Source organism: Polyodon spathula, chromosome 5 (assembly GCF_017654505.1).
Source record: "Polyodon spathula isolate WHYD16114869_AA chromosome 5, ASM1765450v1, whole genome shotgun sequence".
Lineage (NCBI taxonomy): Eukaryota > Metazoa > Chordata > Actinopteri > Acipenseriformes > Polyodontidae > Polyodon > Polyodon spathula.
In genome coordinates, this window is record NC_054538.1 from 33997059 (window position 1) to 34018875 (window position 21817).

Here is a 21817-nt window from a genome sequence, read left to right on the forward strand (position 1 = left end):
CTTCCATTCATTTTTCTTGATCTCGTTAAAATGCATTTGGCATAATGTGACCTGCAACAATTAAGCTTTTTAACGAGGAATGCTTTCATTAACGACCTCATCGACTCAATTTCAAGCACTAACGGATTGATTTAATTAACACATTTTGTTTAAAAATCATTTGCTGCTAAAGATCTCGTTACTATACCATGAGTTTGATACAAAAACACAGTTTTTTGAAAATTCTGTCCTGTGGGGCTTACTAATTACAATTTATGGATGATTGCATTTTTTTTTACTCTAGTGAAGAAACAGTTATGGATAAAGGATAATGGCACTCATAACATCTATGCTTTCTATTTCCTGTATTTGAGAGTTTATTAAGTTGATACCTTTTATTGACCAATTTGATTGTCTTCTGGTATTAATAGAAAAAAAAAGGATAGCACTAAACCATCAAAAGATTTACTTTGGTATGAAATGGGAGTATAATATTTTGGAAACTAAAATGTAATTTGGATTACAAGTTTCTAAGAATGTTATTCTGCTTCACTTAATTTAGTCAGTCATACAAGCTACAGTTAAAATAACTGACCTCGCAGTGGAACAAAACAAAAGAAAAAATGTGTTATAGGATAGACAAGCATCTAAACTTTTTTGCATTCTCGTTGTTCAAGTTAGTATTCCACTACTGCGCTAGAAAAATAAATCGCAGAACAAAAAGACACAAGCCATCACCAGGTCAGTGACCTTGGATAGAGCTGCGAATCCACAGAGATGACCAGTGACTTCACATGGTCTGGACACAAACGTGTGCTCCCCTAACTGTATGCTCATATATCGCCTTGCACACCATGTGGTGAGCCACTAAGGGACCCAATTTAGAGAGTATTTCCGAGGTTTCACAATGAAAAAAAAAACAACTGAAGCCTGAAAACCAACCTGCTGGCTATTAGATACTAAATAATTGGAGAGCACATCTTGTTCTGTAAATATCCTTCTATTATAAAATATTTCAATTGCATTTGTAATCCCTTCAAAACAAAATGAAGCTTTGGCAGTAACATTTTGACAACATTATGCAGTATGCCCTTGCTTGCAATAATATAGCAGCAAGGAATGGTTCGGCTAACAGCAGCAGTTCCAAAATTGTGTGCTTCATAGAATGAAGGTGTTTTCGGGGTAGTTCAGGTTAGTCTGGGTTGTATCAACTTGCGTTCTTGAGTAACTGACCATGGCAGAAAAGGATTTACGGGTTGCTTTTAGACTTGAAATAATATATATGGAGATAAAATCTATCCACAAGTAGAGGCAATTCCATTCCCCATCAGTTCCTTTGAAGGATTTCAGCTGCAATAAATGGATGCATCCTGGAGGGAATCAATAAATATATGATGGAATTATATTATATAGGATGATATAATATATAGTATATATAATCTATAATATATATATATATATATATATAACATTAACTCAGTCAGCATGATTCTGAAACTGTTACCCATACCAGAAGCAAACTACAGCAGGGATACCAACAAGGTCATGCTTTATCATAATTTCAGCATAACAGGTAACAATTTAGATGTTTTTATAACTATGGTATACTGACAGCAAAAGTACAGTTGCAGTAGTCAAATTCTGTGCTGTACTACGTATTATTAAGTGCTTATTAACACAATTATCCAACCAGTTTCAGACTTTTTCAATGCCTAAAACACCCATTACACAGTTTATTTGGAGCGCTGCTTACAGTTAACAGCTTATATTTAAAACTGCACTAGACAGAAACCAGAAAATGTAATACTATAATAGTTATACATAGTCAACAATGTTACAGCTCTATGTTGATTACCTAAACCATAATTGCATAGCCTTGTTCATGGTAAAATTCACACTCATTTTTGATTGCCAAACAATAAATAATGGAGAAATCCAAACAAACTGGAACTATGTGCTGCCCTATGAGTTCAAACCCATTTTTACTTACTGGCAGATGATAATACCTTTCTATGATAAAGCCATTTGTTTCTCGGCCAGAAAAGACACAGAAACTGACTACAAAGCACACTATGAATTTTAAAATGAAATAAAAGTTTAATGTTAGCACTGGAGGCGTGAAATAATGATACAAAAATGATACAGTAATAGTTACATACCTTGCATACAGTACTGCTGGTTGCAAACATTATATAAACATGCCTGTACTTTTCGTTTTACAGGTACATTGGTAGTCCCCCAGGGAAACCATCACAGCATATTTCTGATAATGCTTTTTAGTGCAAATTCCAACATCAAGAGAAATGTTTTTAAAAAATCCACTGAAGCACCCAAGAATTGTAACCATTGAAAAAACATCCGCTGTTTTATTTTGTGTGATCTCAAAAATAGAAGTACTATGACAAATATATTGCTATATGTTGTTTAATGTAGTTAGAATAAATAACATACATTTCTGTAATATAACTAACATAAACCGTGTCTTAATTTCTGGAGATTAGGGCAGTGTTTGAATCTAAAGATCCAAAGTGTAGTTAAGTGTGACTTGGGTCGTTGCCTGAATGCAGTTAGATTTGTGTTTCATGTTGATTTAAAAAAAAAAAAAATGAGCAGAAAGCTGAGATCTTTCAATGGATGCTTGACTATGTATACGGTAGCTCTCATCTGTAGTGGTTTCTATAGCACCTCATTGCAATTCTTTCTTTCTTGAGCTACCTAGGCTATACCCACATCCCTGACCTTATAGTGACAATTAAATAACTCCCAGCCCAGTTTAACATTTCCATAACATAATGATCCATAGGAAAATCTGTTCATTTTAAACATCTTTTTGTGCAGATAATAGATATATTTTAAGTAAAAGTAGCAAACAATTGCACGTCATAAATCTTTTACTATACATTGTAATAAGTAAAGTCAGTATCAGTGTCTTTGAAGATAATCAGCCTGATTTTTACAAGGTGCATTTTAGAAAATAGAGGTCACAATGCATTTGCACTGCAAGTTTTTTTGCCACCTAATTATACGTCTCGATTTTCAACAGGGGCAGGTTAATTTCTCCTACTCGCCATGCCCTTTGTGACTCCTGCTTATGAGTGATTTAATTGAAACGACAATTGATTTTCAGGTTCATTAACAAGCCAATTAGTCACATTTCAATAGTCTGGACTTGCATTTAACTAGAAAGGAAAGAAGCAACGCACATGTAGTCGCAACAATTGGAAAAAAGATTAGGACGTTTGGGAAGCCAGGCAACTGATAATATTTGTGTTTGGTTCTATTTTGTTCCACGTCCCCAACTGGAAATAGTATATACCCTTGCCCTATGGAAAAGTGCATCTGTGACATCAGTCAGTATCTTTGACATAGAAAACTGACAGATCCCTGCTGATCTATCCCCAGCTGTTGTCTGGATGGCACCCGTTGCCTGAAAATGAAGGGCTACTGTAACCTTTACAGGTACAGGTATAGCATGACTGCAGGCTGTTTGTGATTCTAAATCAAACTTAAGCAGATCACACAGCTCTGTTGTAGTGTCTATATGCAACCTGTATCTACGCATAACTTGTTTTATAGTTGGATCTAGAAATGTCTGACGGGGACAAAATATTCTGGGTTTAGTGTAGGGTCGTTTTTTCCTCATCCCTTCCCTCTCTTGCTGCAGTCAAAGAATTGGAAGCACTTCGATATCCTCCATTATTACTTACAGCTCAGTAGCACTGTCAACGGTCGCAGTTTGAGACACGAGAGGGGGGCATTTCTTAATTATCGGGTGTATTTTGGTGTTTTGAACCTTTTGGAAATAAGGTGTTATTTGCAAAATAGAACCCATTATGAATTTTAATTGCTTCCATTGCGCCACTGACTTATACAACTTTTTAAAATACATTTTGCCACTTACCGGGAGTCGCAAGGTGTTTTGCGACCTGTTTTTCCCTCTGCCCCTTTTGAAAACCATTCTGAATGTGTTGTTTTTGAATAATACAATAGTACATAATCCTTCAGTAGGATAACAACCTTTTTAATTCAATCTGATGTATGCTCATATATTCTTATTGAGCACATGTTTAACAATAAATCCACTGGGTAGGTAAATCTGAATTATTATTGCAGACTCGTGTGTAACAAAGGCCAGAGTACACATTTTTGATTGCAGTATGCTTTTGTCAGTTGAAGAAAAGTATATCAACTGATGCCATCACATTTAACCTGCTTCCACAAAACACATAATAAAATACATTCCAATGCATGGGTTTCAATTATTTTCTCTCATAGAAATGTGTAAATTTTACATTTAAGGCATTAGTGCTCATTGTGCTTTCTTAGTTCAGAAAAGGAAGATTTTGGGCGATTTTCTTTCAGAACATCATCTTTGGGTTTGAATCACCATTACCACTTCCCTGGAATAGGTACTCCACACTCGTACCAGCCCACATAGTAATGAGATGTTCTGCTGCCAATAAGTCCAAACTGCACCGGCTCCTGTCGATAAGCACGGTAAAAACCTACAACATGAATTAGGCTGTTAGATACAGGAGGACTCTGCAATATGTAATGAAGTATAGGGAGGCTTTATCAGCATTGCACTCTAGATTATTACATTTTCATTATATGCATTTGCTATGTGCCAGAATTTATATGAATATGCTGAATACCACATATAGACATAAAGTCAATAAAGTTAAGGTTATACAAATAATTCTCTGTTTGACACTAGTATGGTTATATGACATATACTGTTGTGCTTTCAGACTTTTTATTTAAGATATACACATTTTACCTGGGATAGTAGGCAGTGAATTTAAAGTATAACGAGGCCCTGTCCTTCCCTCCATGTGTGAATCTACAAACTGACAGTGATCTTCACCTCGACCATAGGTATCGCCAATGCTGTAGAATGTATCTGCAACAAGTCAGGTTATATACCAGTTACGTAAATAGTACAACTATTTATACATTAGATAAGTTTAAAACTGCTTTAAAAAAATATGAAATGTTTTTTTCAGGGAAAATAAAGCACAGTCCTTAATAATAACACAAAATATCACACAAATGAAATGTTATTTAAAAATACTAAAAAACTAAAATTCAATGACACTGATTAGGGTCCTCATTAAAAAATGGGGACCCTTATACACTGATCGTGCCCGTCTGTCTGTCTCTCCGTCCGTCAGTGACACTGTACCAGTTGAACACGAATTTTGCATCAATCTTCACAAACTTCTGTCATACTTTCCTAGCCTCCTATAGAAATTTTGGATTGCATTTGGCTGTAATGCAATAAACATTCGATTGTATGTGAAGACTGTACATTCACTCATTCACTTTCTTACCTTAACAGTCCAAAAGCACTACATCATCAGTTTATGCCGTATCCACCTAATATGCATGCACATAACATACTGTAGAGACTAAACAGTGCTCAGAAGTCATTCAAGTTACATGGGGGTTTACAATAAACTTTTTTGTTTATTATGCAGGTAATACGCATAGCAGACTAGCACCGACTTTTGAAACTCAGGCACACTGGGTGTTGTGGTGGGGTATGTCAATGCTATTTCTATGCAACAGGCAAACGACAATATTTATACCACCAATGTCATTACATAGACAAATTTACATGGTGCACGGTAAGTGAAAATAATTGATAAAAAAAAGATTTCTATACTATAATGATGTAAGCGATGTCTATTTATACTAGGTTTCAATGCTAAGTTTTACAAAGATACACAAACAAGGATTTCAGCTAGATGCAAACGGTTGGTTTCACAGACCCTGACTAGCACTAATCTTGGATGACCTAATGTTAGTTTAGGTAAGGAAGTTGAAGACTTGAGTCTGAGTCTATGAAACCAGCTGTAGGAGTTCAAACCAATTCTTTACAATTCTTACATATATTTGTTGTTGAATGTTCTTGGTTGCCCTAAATATGTGTTTATATTGAATACAAAAAAATTCTACAATATTTTTGTCACATTGATAGTAAACGCTTCTTTTTTTAATTTTTTATCTTTACATCCCAAATCATTCATCATAGAAAGTATGCAATACTGGAGTGTGTCAGTGCAGTGGGGTATTGAGTTATTTATTTGTCCTTTGTATTATTGATGTGCATGCATAACTAAACAACAGATTTCTTTTCACTATTAGCCAACATTTTTAGCCAAACACATGGTTGCTCCACTGAATTTCTATTAAAATATCCATGTAGTCCATTTCTATCTATATCATCCATCTACATGTAAACTGCTACATGGATAGAATCAATGTTCTATAAAGTACAGCATCTAGTATGTTAAATATGACCAGTATAAATATTTAAATTATACATTTCATTTAACTATTTCACTGACCCACAATGTCTGTCACACTCTACATTGTGAACACGATAACTTTGCACCAATCTACAACAAACATTCATTATTTTTTTTACACTCCTACCCTGCTATGTAAGTTTCAGTACACATAGACCTTGCACTTGTTATGGAATTATGAGGACCCTCTATCTGTGCCTTCACTGCTTTTATTTCCTTTAGTACTTCAAAATTCAGCACTATAGAGTGTTTAATAGTTATTGATGAAATGCTCTTTATGCATATTCTGCCATGACTTCAAAAAATATGTAGACACATATTTTATGTTTATGTCTTCATCAGTGTACAGAATGTTTATTTACTATTTAGTTACTTTATTTAGTATGTATGTAAACTTTCACGAAACTTTACAAATCTTATCAAGCTGGTTAAATATACCTAAAAGTTGAACTTAACCCTACCTTTCAACCCGTCTCCCATGAAGATTTTGTACCGCAATGAGTTGCAAAGGACAACACCAACAAATTTTCTGTACCAGGTACGCTTCACATATTGACTCCCATCACATTCACTGTTGGTCGAGGTATACTTGAAGGAGAAAGGAATCCAGATAGGCTCTCCTCCTACAAATTATATATATATATAATATATATATAATATATATATAATATATATTATATATATATATATATGCCATTCATACGGCTAAGTATGTTACGAAAATTATGTCTTTTATTGAGTCATGTTTAAGTCAGTCCTTGTAATACATTATACATGACTTTACAATACTAAGTTTTATATATATATATATATATATATATATATATATATATATATATACATACACACACACACACACACACACACACGTGTGTGTATGTGTATATATAATATATTTTATTTTTTTTCCTTTGGCCTTTGGCCTCGCCCAATCGATGTACCCCTGCCCATAATTTAGTTTGCTGATAGTGGAGAGGCTAAATATAGGGAAGCTGTGGGCAGCTGTCTCCCCCTTCGACGAAGCCGAAAAACAGGGGAGGAGGATAACTCTAACACACGACAGGGACGAATGGATGAGGTAAGATACAAAGCCCTTTCTAGCTGATCATTGGATGTGTTCCTTATCGAATGAGATACTAGCCATTTCACTAATGAAGGTTCTGGTAATGGAGGCACCTAATATGCTTCTTTACAATTTTAATCCAGTTAAAATATAATTTCCCTGCCTGAACCACTACTTTGCCGAATTGCAAAATGAATCCCCTCAAACTACTGTGTACACTGTATACGTCAATGACATTACAAATAACAAAGCACTTGTCTACTTTCCAGAATACATGTAATATTTCAACAGACATATTATTTAGTTCTTTCTACTGTAGTTCAATAACATCTTGTCCTTTTACCAAAAAAAAAAGCTAATTGCATATTGGGCAAATGCCTAGTGAAACAAATGTACTAGTTCATTTTATATACTTAGCTTTTAAAACAGAAAATGCTACATTTAATACTGCTCTTATTTTATATTTTCATAATTAAATGATGCTTGGATGCATACTCAGAATTTGGAATTGTAATTTACTTATACAGTATTTTGTATTTTAGTTGTGCTGCCACAGCTTTGTTTACATTCTGTCAAATTGCTCTCAAAGGAGCCTTCTACAGAGAATGAATATGTACGTGTTGAAATGCCATAATTATTCATTGTTAGAACAAGAAAAGAAAAAAAATACTGCCTGTACTGTAGATACTTACCAGGGGGCTTGGCTATCAGCAGTGGGTCATCTGTAAAAGAAACCAATCCCCAACATTTTATTTTGTTCACTGAAAGTTATCTATCACCTATGCTCAGTTCAAAAGTTGGTCAATTTGACCTAAACCACATTTAGCATCTCATAACTAATGCTCATGCATAGTCTCTGCTGTTGTTTTTGCTCTGTAAAAGCCCTGGGGCATACAGTTTGAATATAGCTTGAATATCTGTCTATCTTCCTAAAGTCCTGCCTGGCTCAAAGACACTATGAGAGTTTAAGATCTACTTGTTTACTGAAAGGTAGTATTTTGCATTATTTGTGTATTATTTTCTTTAGCATGCAAGGTATTCAAATTAGCTGTGTGCTTAGACAGACAAGTCCAGGGAGTAAACAGCAGTTGTATCCAAACTGTATAAAGCAAAATTATGGAAAATGTGAAAACTTGATTTTCAGATTAAAGTTAAGGTTGCTCGATCAGGGCCATCTACACAGCATAATCTGGTTGATTATGAAAAAATGCATCATACCAATATTATGGACAGACGGTTGAATTTAGACCACACCGAAAATATTTTTTAATTTGTCCTTTTCTCTTGAAGATTTATCTAGATCTACAATGACAATGCCTATAAACAGACATTGCACTTACCTGATTCAGTTACGTATGTAAATGTGTCACTGATAGGTCCAAGACCAAAAACGTTCTTTGCCTGAACTCTGAAGTAATACCTAAAAAAGATTTGACATTTAGTCTCCTTTTCATATCAATTAAAAATGAGTCCTAATTTATGTTTTAACAACTTTCTTGCCCAAACTGGTCAGGATTAGATGATAACATAACAATTGATTTCAGTGTCCATAGAAGCAGACCCACAATGAGGCTTTTAATAGAATCTGGGGAACAAAATTAGTTGGAAAATGTTGGCAGGAATAATTAGGTACAATGAAATTTAAATGGAAATCAATTAAATTTCATGCAGTATGATAGCATGAAGCCAAATCAACATTGCAGCTCAGTTAAGTCATGAAAAAATATAAAAAATACACATTGAAGGCCATATCTGTTACTAGAACTTTTGAGAACTGTGTGTTGTTACTCAGTTTGTTTGTGGTGTTAAAACCCAGGCTAACAGTCTTATTGCCACCCCTGTACCCATGCACCCATGTAATAACATGGAATGCAGTTGAGACCTAGTTTTAAAAAGGCAGAACCTTATAAAAACTGCTAGGACAAACAAAATGGACCAATTGAATGCATGATACTGGGTCACTGTCCACTATCAAGGAAAGACTTTCATTTACAATTGACGGATAAATCATAAAATGGAAGATTTATTATTATTATTATTTTTTTTTTTTTACAATGTTTAATTTGGATGACAACTGCCAGAAACCACTGTGCATATTCCCAAAGGGGATCAACATTTATTTATTTATTTATTTATATAACTCTAGAGCTTGTAAACATGGCTCCAGTCTGAAGTGTTAACAGTCTTTTCCGCTGTGCCGTGTAAACTGGGCTTATGCTGTGGTGAGAAAATGACGCTATGTACATTTCCAGTTCACAATTTTATTACCAGCACAATTCTGGATTTAATTAGGAAGCATATGACAAACTCCAGGAACCCAGTAAAAAACAGTCCAAACGAACAATAAAAAATGAAAAAAATCTAATAAAGTGTTTTAAAATGATACTTGTTTGGGATGAAGTAACCACATCTAAGGGATTTAGTTCAGTTGGAAAATAATTGACTCTGTTGGCTCTATTGTGTGTGCCAGCCTAGCTTTTTCAAAGCTGACTTTAATTCATTGTTTGTCTTTATGGTACTGTGCAGCTCCACGTAGATAAGTTACATTGGGTTTAGAACTCCACTTAACACACATGCAACTGATTTCATAGACCACGGTTAACACTAATCATGAACGAACCTCCCTTAAGGTACTATAACTTAGTCCAAGAATAGTGTAACAGTAACTGAGGCCTATGAACCTGTTATGGCTACATTTCCATTAAAAGGTTATAGTCAATAAATCTAGGCTCATTAACAATGTGTGACAAGCGCAAGGGAAACAGCTGATTTTGTTTACATGTAGCTGTTATTTGAGTTTCCAAAATATGGTACACTTGGCCTTAGCATGTTTAGGAAACTTCAATTCTATACTCAGTGGAGGTAAATCCTATGACTCAAACATGCCCGGCATTTCTACTTTGTGCTCCTTTTAAGCACAAGGGCTGGCCGGCAACTGATGGGGAACTGTGTGTGAGCTGCAACATCTGCTTTAAATCATATTGTATATATTTTTAGAATATTAATAAAAGAACACTGTTCGTTAACAACAATAAAAACACGTTTTTTGTAAAATATTGTGATTAATTTATTGTTTAGATTTTGCTTTTAAATTGTTTGTACCTGATCCATAGAATAAAACAACAGAAAACCTAAAAAGAAAATATACTCATATGGTTGTTCAGTATAGTAGATGACACAAAATAACAGCATAACTTTGATGGGAAGCACATTGGGTACTTTTTGGTTGAGATTCACACACGATGCTTAGTGAATACACAGACATTTATCGAAGACAATGGGGGGAAAAAAATGGAAGCGGGCTAGCATGCAATTTTCTTAGTGTACTTTGGATTATTATGCAAAAAAGCTCCATCACACCAGAGGCTCCAACATACAAATGATATTGCCCAGAAGTCTGCATGCCTAAAATAAGTCTGGCTTACAAAATCAAAAGGTTAGTTAGAGTTACAAATGAAAGTGTTGTAGGGTTTAAAACACAATACATTATTTTCCTGGAAAACTTGGGTGTATTTCTGGAAGGAGAATCTGCCCACTAATCAACACATCATGTCCATTTGCCATAAAAACTCTGTGTGGCTTGCATTCATGTCGCTTCTTTTGTTTGGCCTCCTCCCCTGCCACCACCTTGCAGCATGCTTTGTCTTTTGGAGGAGGTGAACCTATGACGTCATGCGAGTGTCATGTGGGTCGGCTACGCGATTTCTCACTGATTTTGATAAAACAGCGTTGACCTGGGTGACAGACACACGTAAACAATACGCGTATCGATGACGCGGAAGCAGCTTGTTAGAGACGCTTCCATCCAAGCTTCTCTGAATTGAACCATCGGCCCAAATGTTGATTAGAGCAAATGTTTCTTCATCCTTACTGCAATCTGGCTCATGGTGTGTCTCAAGCAACAAAATTGTGGCTAAACAAAATAAACAAAAACATTCCTTGCGGAAGTGAAACCTTCACGCAGGCGTGGCTGTTTGTTTCACTCAACCCAGATCAAAATGTGGCAACCCACATCCTGAGGTGGGCCACTGGGACTGGGTTAACCCGAGTACAACCCAGGTACGTGGTTTCACACTAAGCAAGATTATGACCTGGGTAGCCAGAACCTGGGTCCAGACCCAAGTAGGAGTGCCACTGTGAAAAGGGCTTGTGTTACATTTGAAATATGTAATGCAAATTATGTAATGTTAAGTAATAAAATGCTATTCACTTTCTGTTGAATTATTCTGACTCACTCTGGTTTAGTTAACAAATCTAGTTATCTGTAGATTCGTAGCACTAACTGGATTTGTTAATCAACACTATATCTGATCTGTACTCCCCATCAAAAGATCAAAGGGCGACGTCACAGAAATATTTTAATTGGGGTTATACTCTGTATATACTTTCTTTGTGATATGTTTGTTCTCAAAATAATATTTTCATTTATTCCTGAAAACCGCTGCAACCAGGTTTCAATCTTAGACCTTTTCTCAGATGATATTTTTGTGTAAAAAATAATGTGCATCTTCAGCAATAATGAATTCAGTTAAATAAATCACAATCAGAAATGAGATCAGTCTGTGGGAATGGATTTTATTACAATCCTGTAAATCTTTTTGTCACTTGCTGGTTCAGACTGTATGTTTCCCGGCAGGGTAACAAACAAACATAGTGTGATAATCTATTATGGTGGAGAATCTCCAGCTTCATTTTTTTCTGTCTCACAAAATACAGTAGTTCATGATTCTGAAAACAATACCCTCTGAGGAGAGTACAGTAGCTCTACTACTGGAGAACTGTATGACTGTAGAATATGAGCACATTTCTTAAATATGACGATGTGTGGTGGTGTATATGGGCAGCTCACTCCTATGTTGAGAACAGGATTAAACTGTTCATAGTTTCAATTCATGTTTGTTTTACTTTGGAAATGAGGGCATTCTACAACAAGGACATTCTATACAGGCAGGACAGACTTCACTTAAATAAAAAGGGAACCAATCTACTCGGAAAAAGGATCCTCCAGGAGGTTCAGAAGCATTTAAACTAGAAAGGAAGTGGGGAGAAAGCAACAAAAACAGAAGGGAGACTACATCAAAACAAGGGCAACAACTCATGTAAGATAGCCACTAAATGATTTATCTAAATGCTAGAAGTCTCAAACAAAATGTTAGAACTTGAAGCTACTGCACAAACAAGTAACTATGATGTGATAGGTGTTACAGAAACTTGGTTATCTGATAGTGATGGAGATGAATATAATATTAGTGGGTATACACTGTATAGGAAAGACAGGCAGGACAGAAGATGCAGAGGGGTAACGCTAAACATCAAGAATAGTCTTGAAGCCCAGGTGTTAAATCTGGAATAGAAAAACAATGCAGAATCAATATGGGTCACAATAATGGACAAAATTTCAAAGGGCATAATAATAGGGGGATGCTACAGACCGCCAAATTCAGACACAGAGCAAAATAATCTGTTATACAGTGACATTAGAAGTGCGTGCAGCAAAGGAGAAGCCATACTAATGGGGGATTTCAACTTCCCCCATATAAAATGGAAAACCTGGTGGGGAGCAAGACAGAGGAAATTTAAATGGTAGAAATGACAAATGACTGCTTCCTAACACAATTTGTAAAGGCACTGACTAGAGGGGAGGCATCCTCTTGATTTAGTGTTTTTAAATAACGAAGAAAGAAAATAACTAAAACAGTGGTTAGAGAATCATTGGCAAACTCAGACCACAACGTAGTCTCATTTGAAGTGCTAGTTAAAACCCAAAAGTAAAAACTAAAGCTAAGGTTTACAATTTTAAAAAAGCAAACTATGAAGGAATGAAACAGAGACTAGCAGATTGGAGTAAAATAGAGAAAACATCCACATAAAAAAGGATGGCTATTTAAAAAATATAGTACTAGAGGTACAAAACAATTACTTCCAAAAAGTAGACAAATCCAAATCTAAAACAAAATGGCCAAAATGGTTTAATAGATCAATTAAAAAATATGTCCAGTCTCCTGAGAAAGGGATTCTACCAACAGACTAGAAAATTGCAAATGTAATACCGAGCCACAAAAAGGAAGACAAAACCAAACCAAGTAACTACAGACCAATAAGCCTGACTTCTATTATATGTAAACTTATAGAAACTATAATAAGATAAAAAATTGGAAAATTACCTATATGGTAACAGTATCCTGGGAGACAGTCAGCATGGTTTTAGGAAAGGGAGATTGTGTCTAACATGCTTGATTTTTTTGAGGATACAACATCGCAATGGATAATTGCAAAGTATATGGCATGGTTCATTTAGATTTCCAGAAAGCTTTTGATAAAGTCTCGCATAAAATAATAATTCTCAAAATGAGCAAGGTAGGGATTCAAGGAAATGCATGCACATGTATTAGGGAGTGGTTAACATGTACAAAACAGAAAGTACTGATTAGAGGAGAAACCTCAAAATGGAGCAAGGTAACCAGTGGAGTACCACAGTGATCAGTATTAAGTCCTCTGCTCTTCCTAATCTACATTAAAGACTTAGATTCTAGTATAGTAAGCAAACTTGTTAAATTTGCAGAAGACACAAAATAGGAGGAGTGGCAAACACTGTTGCAGCAGCAAAGGTCATTTAAAATCTATACAGCATTCAGAACTTGGCAAACACACGGCAAATGACATTTAATATAGAAAAGTGTAAGGTACTGCATGCAGGCAATAACAATGTGCATTATAAATACCATTTTGGAGATACTGAAATTGAATACGGAATCTATGAAAATGATCTAGGAGTTTATGTCGACTCAGAAATGTTTTCATCTAGACAATGTGGGGAAGCTTTAAAAAAGGCCAACAAAATGCTCAGATACAGTGAAATATGTTGAATTTAAATCAAGGGAAGTAATGTTAAAACTTTACAATGCATTAGTAAGACCTCATCTAGAATATTGTGTTCAGTTCTGGTCACCTCGCTAAAAAAGGATATTGCTGCTTTAGAAAGATTGAAAAGAAGAGCGACCAAAATTATCCCGGGTTTAAAAGGCATGTCATAAACATTTTTTTATTTATTGAGTGTTCACGATTCATTCATCTTAAAAAGCTTTTTTTCTGACTGCTTTAGATTGGGCTTGGCAATGTCACATGTGCTTGTGCTCTCCTTTATTACATACAGCTGCTAAATTCATTGCTGGATCAGACTGCCATGAGAATAAACATAGCTATATTGTATAGCAATAACTTAAGCCAAATCTCTGTCTTTCACCCAACTGTTGCTTTACCTGCCATAATATTTTATTGGTATCACATTTACCTGCCAGTGTTAGTCTCATCGGCCTACATTTTTTGATATGGGCAGATTGCCCACTCCATAGTAAATGTACTGTATAATGCGGGCCATTTTCCCCACTGTGTAAAACGGGGCCCATTGTCTCTGCAACTCAAAGCCTTTTTATATTATGACATGCTGTTTAACAAGTTTCAACGTGTTAATGGATAGATAAGACATTACAGCAGACCTTGAGTTTGGCTTCAGGTTCTCCACAGGTAAATGTGTCCCGCTGGAGTTTTTGGTTGACCACCTGTTATTCAAAATATCATCATACGAGGCGCTGTGTACCAAATACCCTGTTGAGTGAAAGAGGAATGAAAGTCAGACTTTGCATTTGTTTCCAATTAAGTGTTGACCCAGAACCTTCATGAAACAGTGACTGCTTTTAACAGTGTGAAACACCTGGAAACTTTTTCTATAGGGTAAGGTAATCACATGAATACTACAAGCAACACACACACACATGATATATATATATATATATATATATATATATATATATATATATATATATATATATATATATATATATCTGCTTTGAGAACAATCTTTAAAAATGAGTATGAGTTACTTGGAAAGTTGCCTTAGAAAAGTTGTGTGAACCAATGAAAAAGCATTCTTAAATGCACAGCAGTATTAAGGTTGAAGGGTTGCAATACTTTTAGAGGTAGAGTGTTTTAATTTTTAATTATACATTGCGTAATAACTTGTTCAGATGGTAACATTATTAAATAATGGAAAATACTAAAATTAGCATCAAATAATAAATCCCATCACATAATATATTATCTGAGAAGTTGTGCATGGCATTTTTCCACTTATCTAGATCAAGTGGTGTTTTAGGCTGGCTTGAATCCAACACACCTGGCTATGTTAGTTTAAGTTTAAATACCGTTCCAGTAAAATACATCTTTACTGATTGGGACGTATTAGCTTTAAAATACAGACAACACATCAACACTTATTTAGTTTATCAAGAATAGTAACAGCTTTGCAATTTCCACTTTGCACACAAATACATATATGGCTCTGGATCAAAAGCTTATTTGCCTTTGTGTGAACTTCTATTCATCTGCTAAAGAAAGCACATTGCACCATTACTGCTGTATGACCTGTGCATTCCGTAGTTTGTGTTTATGAATTTATTTATACCATTCTCATATTAGTCACATGTATTACATAATGGAGCAGGTTGAGTCTCATGGCTAAAGCAAGGAATTGGGAGCCAAGAATGCCAGTTTGGGGTTTTTATCGCCTGTGTGTAGCTATAGGAGCACGTTTCTCAGTCCTCCAAGCTGCAAAACTGTCTAATATTATATATTCAACTAAAGCAACACCTGGTTACATTCACACTCCTCATCGAGAAGAAGTCTGAAGATGCTGAAAAAGACAAAACTTTAGTTTCTTTTAGTATTTCTAAATTTAGCACTTGAGTATTTGTTAATTAAGAATGAAGACTGAAACCAACAAAAGTATTGCCTTGGTCATTGTACCTGATACCATGTCGCCTTTCACAGGACGTGCCCAGTCCAGGATGATGAAGGAGTGGCAGCCTTCCATGGCTACTACGGTGATATTGTGGGGCTTATTTTTGGGCGGCTGATTTTTGCTGTCTTTTGAAATGAGATCTTCCATGATATCCACTTGAAGGTATTCCAATGCCTCAGTTAATGAGCAGGGGGCCCCAGGGTCCTTACGGATGAAGTTCACATATGGAGCTGGAAGAAAGGAAAAAAAACTATTAGTTCTATCCAGTGTATTAGTGCAACCAATGATATGCCCCCTATATATGAATGTGGTGGATGATGCTCTTATGTTACAAAACTGGTGAGAAACAACTCAGAGTATTTTTAGTAAGACTTTTTAGTAAGTGTTTGACTTGTAATACAATTGCACTTGTGCCAAAAATCTGTTTTTACTTAAAACATAAAAAGAACTAACAAGTACAAATAATTGGCATTTAAAACATGTTTATTATTTGCAATGACACCTGTAAGTCTTGGCATTGTTTCAGATATAAAAATTACATTATTATGAATGTCGGACTCATGTCGACATTTACCATAACACTTTATAACTCGCACATGTGTAAACTCCATGTTTTCATGGAAAATTATAAGCAATACTGATCACCTTACTAAATGAAAAAAAAAAAGGAATCACATTGGCTTGCAAGCTACACGCGTATATAAGCAGGACCTTCATTTTCAAGAACTTAAAAGATTACTTTCCAAGAGTTACCTCATGCAGCAAATTAGTTTAATTATTAAGCACCTGGAGGCTTAATTCAGAACCCTCAGACTTACACTATGTAAAATAGTCGTGTGTTCTAAAGTCTTCTGAAAATCCATGGGTCGTACTTAGAAAAGGATTAAGAAAATTGGCAAATGCAGGAAAAGCACCTACTTTCTGAAACACTGATGTCATGATTATGGTGTAATACTGTTATTTTTTTTCCATATTGTCTCCATAAAACAAGCTAATTAAATACACAGACAATGTAAGATGTGTAGCCTAATAAAAGGTTCATGAACTAAAATAATTTTAACACATGTTTCATCAAAAGAATACATTATTCTAATAAAGTGCAGTAGTTTCTGAATTCTTTTTTTTTTTTTTCCAGTGTTTTCAAATGCAAATTTCAATCAGCCGGGATAAAGAAACAGAATGGCCTGTTTTTGATTCCTGAGATGCTCAACTAATCCTTCTGTGAACTTTGCTTGCAACCTGCTTCAGATCTGCACATGCTGACAGGATTTACTGCTGAACTCCAGAAATAATCTACTAGTCTGACCTGGCACTTTTCAGCAGCATGCATGGACTTTCACAGGTTGAAATTCCTCTTATCTATTTTAAGATTAATTTATTTTTTGCTTCATATAAACAATATTTATCACTGGAAGGATATTTTATGTATTTGGCACATTTTTTAATACTTTTTGACAAAACAAGGATGCAAAACTCCATATCCTGATAATTGAACTTTGAAATCTATATATCAATCTTTATACTGCAGAACTGGTTATGAAATGGTATGATCATCACTGTATGATCAATATCTAGTTATTATTCCCACTAAACACAGGTGTACATTTATTTATTTGATTAAACATTTTAAGAAAATGGTCACGTCACCTCACCTATAACTAATGTATAGATACTGAAATAAAACTTGCAATAAAGTAAGGTTTTTCCATTTTATTTCTTGATCAGTTGTCCATCGCCAATCAGATAATGTTTAATGTAGACAAATAAAAAGCCATTGAGAAATGTAACCATTGTCATTAGTTTTAAGTCGCACCTCTAAAACAAAGTTCAGATTCCAGACTGACAGAATGAGCACAAGAAAACATCTACATGAAGGACGTTGCACCACTGCAACTGTCTTTATTATGGAAATTACTCTACCAGAGGTTAGCAAATTACAGAAAACAGGATGCACAGATTTTCAGATATTTGTTTTATATTCTCAGTTATAGCTGGAACACTGATGCTGCTTTGTTCAAATATTTTAATTAATTTCAGGTGTGGAGTGTAGTAGCCACAGCTGTGTGAATCATACGAGCAATCTATCACTTCTAGGATTTCTTGCCAACTTGTTTGGAAGCCTAACACTGTTGGCTCCTGCAGTCCCCACCTCTAACACAGATGTGAGTGTGGAGGAGCTCCACGATGCTCCAACCTATTTTCTTTAGCTAATCTACCTTTGGGAGATAACGATCACTGATGGGCCATTAATTAAGAAAAGGAAAGGATATTTGCATCAATGTCTGCAGGTACGCCAAGACAAGCTTACAATAAGGCAAAACTGAATACAACAACAACCACCAGATGTAAAACGTTGTGGCTAAATCAGAAGCAAGAGTTTTGGCTTTTTATGGAATTGCATAGGTTTCTATTAACTGCAATTCTTACAAATTCAGATTTTCTTGCAGCAAAAGGCATGTGATACTTCATTGGTAAAGAGTGCAGTCTACTGGTAGCTTTCCAAATAATGCTACCCTGGCGTGCAGCCATTTATCTTCACATCTTCTGTGCCTGTGGTAAGCACAGATAAATGTATGTGTCATGCACAATTATTCTATTCGGGATTCAGACTATTCCAAAGTGGAAAGTAATTCTTTATTCTCCACAAGAGTCTAAATGCTGATTTTATCTGACCTACTAAACAGCAAATCAAACAAAAAGCAAAAAATAAAGATCTAATGTTCCTCAAATTACTTCAAATTGCAGTTTAGGCTCATTTGTCACTTTTAGTAAGCCCGGCTATTTTAACAAAGCTTAAGGCACTAGCTTTTTGACAATGTTTTGATAATTCATGAAACGGTTTTGGACCAGATCATTTATGCTTGTAGTACCCATTTAACCAGATCACCAGATTTGTCAGTAATTTTTTTAATATTTTTAAAATTGAATCATTAGGAAATTTATATGAAAGTTTGTTTTTATTGTCATGTGGAAAATGTGTTGCTATGCCCTAGTTATAAGCAGAAAATAAAACAGTGCAGAACATAGTGAGGGAGACTGGGTTAGTTGAGACATTAGCTTTGACTCATCTCTTTTATGGTAATTATTTAGGTATGCAATGTTTTGAATCATAGATGAACAACTGCTCCACCTGTTAATATGTCACTTAATTGTTTATTTTTTGTAATAACAGGTGCAGTATTTTTTTTTTCTGAAATGAATGCTTGATCTGTAACAGAGGGGTGGACTGTCAGGGGTAAATTGAAACATTGCCTTTGGGGAAAGTTGAGCCATGAGGTAAAACAGTTTGCATTGCTTATAGGTTTGCCAAGATTGTACTCAGGAGCAACTATTAAACACAGTATTGTAGAATATTTTTTGTTAATTTAGAACAATTATCTATACATAGGATATGATGTACTGGAAACTTGTCCTTAAAGAGTAAGTAGCAGGGTTCTGAAGAATATAACGTTCCACGCCCCCACGTACGGTTTAAATAACGTACCTGTAATTTTTCTTTTTATTGTTAACATCCTGACAACTTTTTACACTTATAACTTTAAAGTCTGTTTCAAAGCTCTTTTCAAAATGGCCGCTCTAGTGCACTGCGGTTTGATATCTGTCCTCTAAATCACTGCAGGAAGATTGAAAAAAAAATAAACAAACAAAAAAACACAACAGGTGCTCTGGTTTTTCTGTTCTGTACCACATCATGGATCGTTATTGCTGTGTTACGTGTTTGACAATCTGGGCAATCACCCTTACACTATAAGTGCACTAGAGCTTTGAAACAGGCTTATAAGTGTAAAAAGTTGTCAGGATGTTAATGAAAAGAAAGATTACAGGTATGTGATTTAAACAGTTGTAGCAAACGTGGGGACTACTGGCTATTTTTAATTTGGTGATTGGGTAATTTTTTGAATAATTCAATTTTTGGCTAATATATATATATATATATATATATATATATATATCATATCTATATATATATAATCTATATAGATATATCTATATATAACCATGTTACTTTATGGTATTTGTACTACCTTTATTTTTTAAACACAAAAAATGCTTGATCAACAGTATTCAAGTATTTTAAGTATTTACTTTGAAGCCTATGTCTGCCCTTAAGTCTAGGATTTATCGGGTCAGAAATAGGCTTAGTTGATATTTGTAGTATATTTCTCTAATAGTGTGCCTTAGTATATTTCTATAGTAGGGTACTATATATTGACAGGTCTCTAAATTACACATATTCTACAGTTTAAGTAGGTATGCAACACTGCACTCAGAACATTAAAATCAGTACAATACATTTCATTATAAAGCAGTTGTTATAATCCAAATAGAAACACTTGACACCATCTTAAATCAAGACTGGATCATACATCATGTTATGTTTCCATTAAATGTATGACCTTAGGTGCAAAGCTTAACAATCATTACTGCTGTGGCATTTCTGTAAATGAGACTGCATAACACATGTCCTCACATCTCCTAAAAAACAAACATGCCAAGACCTGTATGAAGTCATTCTGAACATACCTGTAAATCGTCTTTTCCCAGCTATATCAAACTCTGATGAAGGGACTGTGTTAAATGGCCTAGTTTCTGGATATCCTTCCTCAGGTTCAGTTGTGGGGGCTTCTGTTATTGGAAGGAGAGTGGTCTGGGCCTCTGCAAGGGAAAGATTAATCTTTCTTTAAACATACCGATACAAGATCGCACCTAAGCCCTATGGATCTATGAAGCATTAAAAGTATTAAAATTTCACATATGTAACAGATTGAAACCAAGGTCTTGTTGGTCACTGATATTTGCAATTTGGACAAGGATCTTCCCAAACAAAATCATATTTATGTAAACATTGATCAACATATAAATTGATCAAGCAAGGAGAAAAAACAGTGAAATCTATCTTCAGTCATCAGTTTTACCCATTCCACTTTCTCCAAATGTGTACATTTTATCACTTCATAGCTATAGAGCACCAAGATCAATACAAAAAAGTGTTGGAGCATGAGTTGTGCTATAATACAGTGGAATTACCAACACCAAAGGCACTGACTAAAATGAGACCCCCAAAGTATAATGCAGTGGTGTTCAATGTAGTTTATGCAAAACTGTACTTATTTTAAAAATACCTTAGTTTACAATATCATGGACTCGTATATCAATATTCCGCTGATGTCTATGCAGGGCTTGCAAAATTTTGGTAATGGAACTTGGCCTTCGGGCAGTCCATTGTAGACATTTGGTTGTCCATAATTGACCTACGGACTGTGATTTGTACAAAGTACACTGTACTCAATATAGGTTCAGTGTCTCAGGGTTCATATACTTTTTCAACATCAAAATTCCATACTTTTTCCAGACTTCCATTTGTTTTTCCCAGACTTGTATTTTAATTAGTTTCTACTAGTTTTTGGATAGTTATCAAGATAGGCGGGCAGCCGTTTTTTGATTTAGAGCTTTTTGATCCAGAGCAGAAGTTGCTCCTGGTTTTCTAAAAGTATTTGTCAGAATCTGGAGGTGCATATCTAGCAAGAGACAATGCAGGTATTCAAAAGAGAAGCAAGAGAAGCAAGATACAATCTAAGACATATCCAATATTTGAGAACTACGTTGCATTATTTACAAAAAAAGAATATACAAAGTTGTATACTGCATACTTGTGCCAGAGTA

The 21817-nt window shown here is 35.0% G+C and overlaps 1 protein-coding gene across 1 annotated transcript in view; it reads right to left on the reverse strand.

Moving 5' to 3' along the window:
• Positions 1-2052: 2052 nt before the first annotated feature.
• Positions 2053-21817, reverse strand: part of LOC121315880 (fibronectin type III domain-containing protein 1-like) — a 53116-nt gene continuing 33351 nt past the window's right edge. The window contains exons 12-19 of the mRNA XM_041250436.1: positions 20678-20809; positions 16159-16383; positions 14853-14961; positions 8697-8776; positions 8049-8078; positions 6755-6916; positions 4760-4882; positions 2053-4484 (exon numbers count right to left, since the gene is read on the reverse strand). Of these exons, the coding sequence (XP_041106370.1) occupies positions 4369-4484; positions 4760-4882; positions 6755-6916; positions 8049-8078; positions 8697-8776; positions 14853-14961; positions 16159-16383; positions 20678-20809 (977 nt within the window). The 3' untranslated portion in view covers positions 2053-4368. The remainder of the gene's footprint in view (positions 4485-4759; positions 4883-6754; positions 6917-8048; positions 8079-8696; positions 8777-14852; positions 14962-16158; positions 16384-20677; positions 20810-21817) is intronic.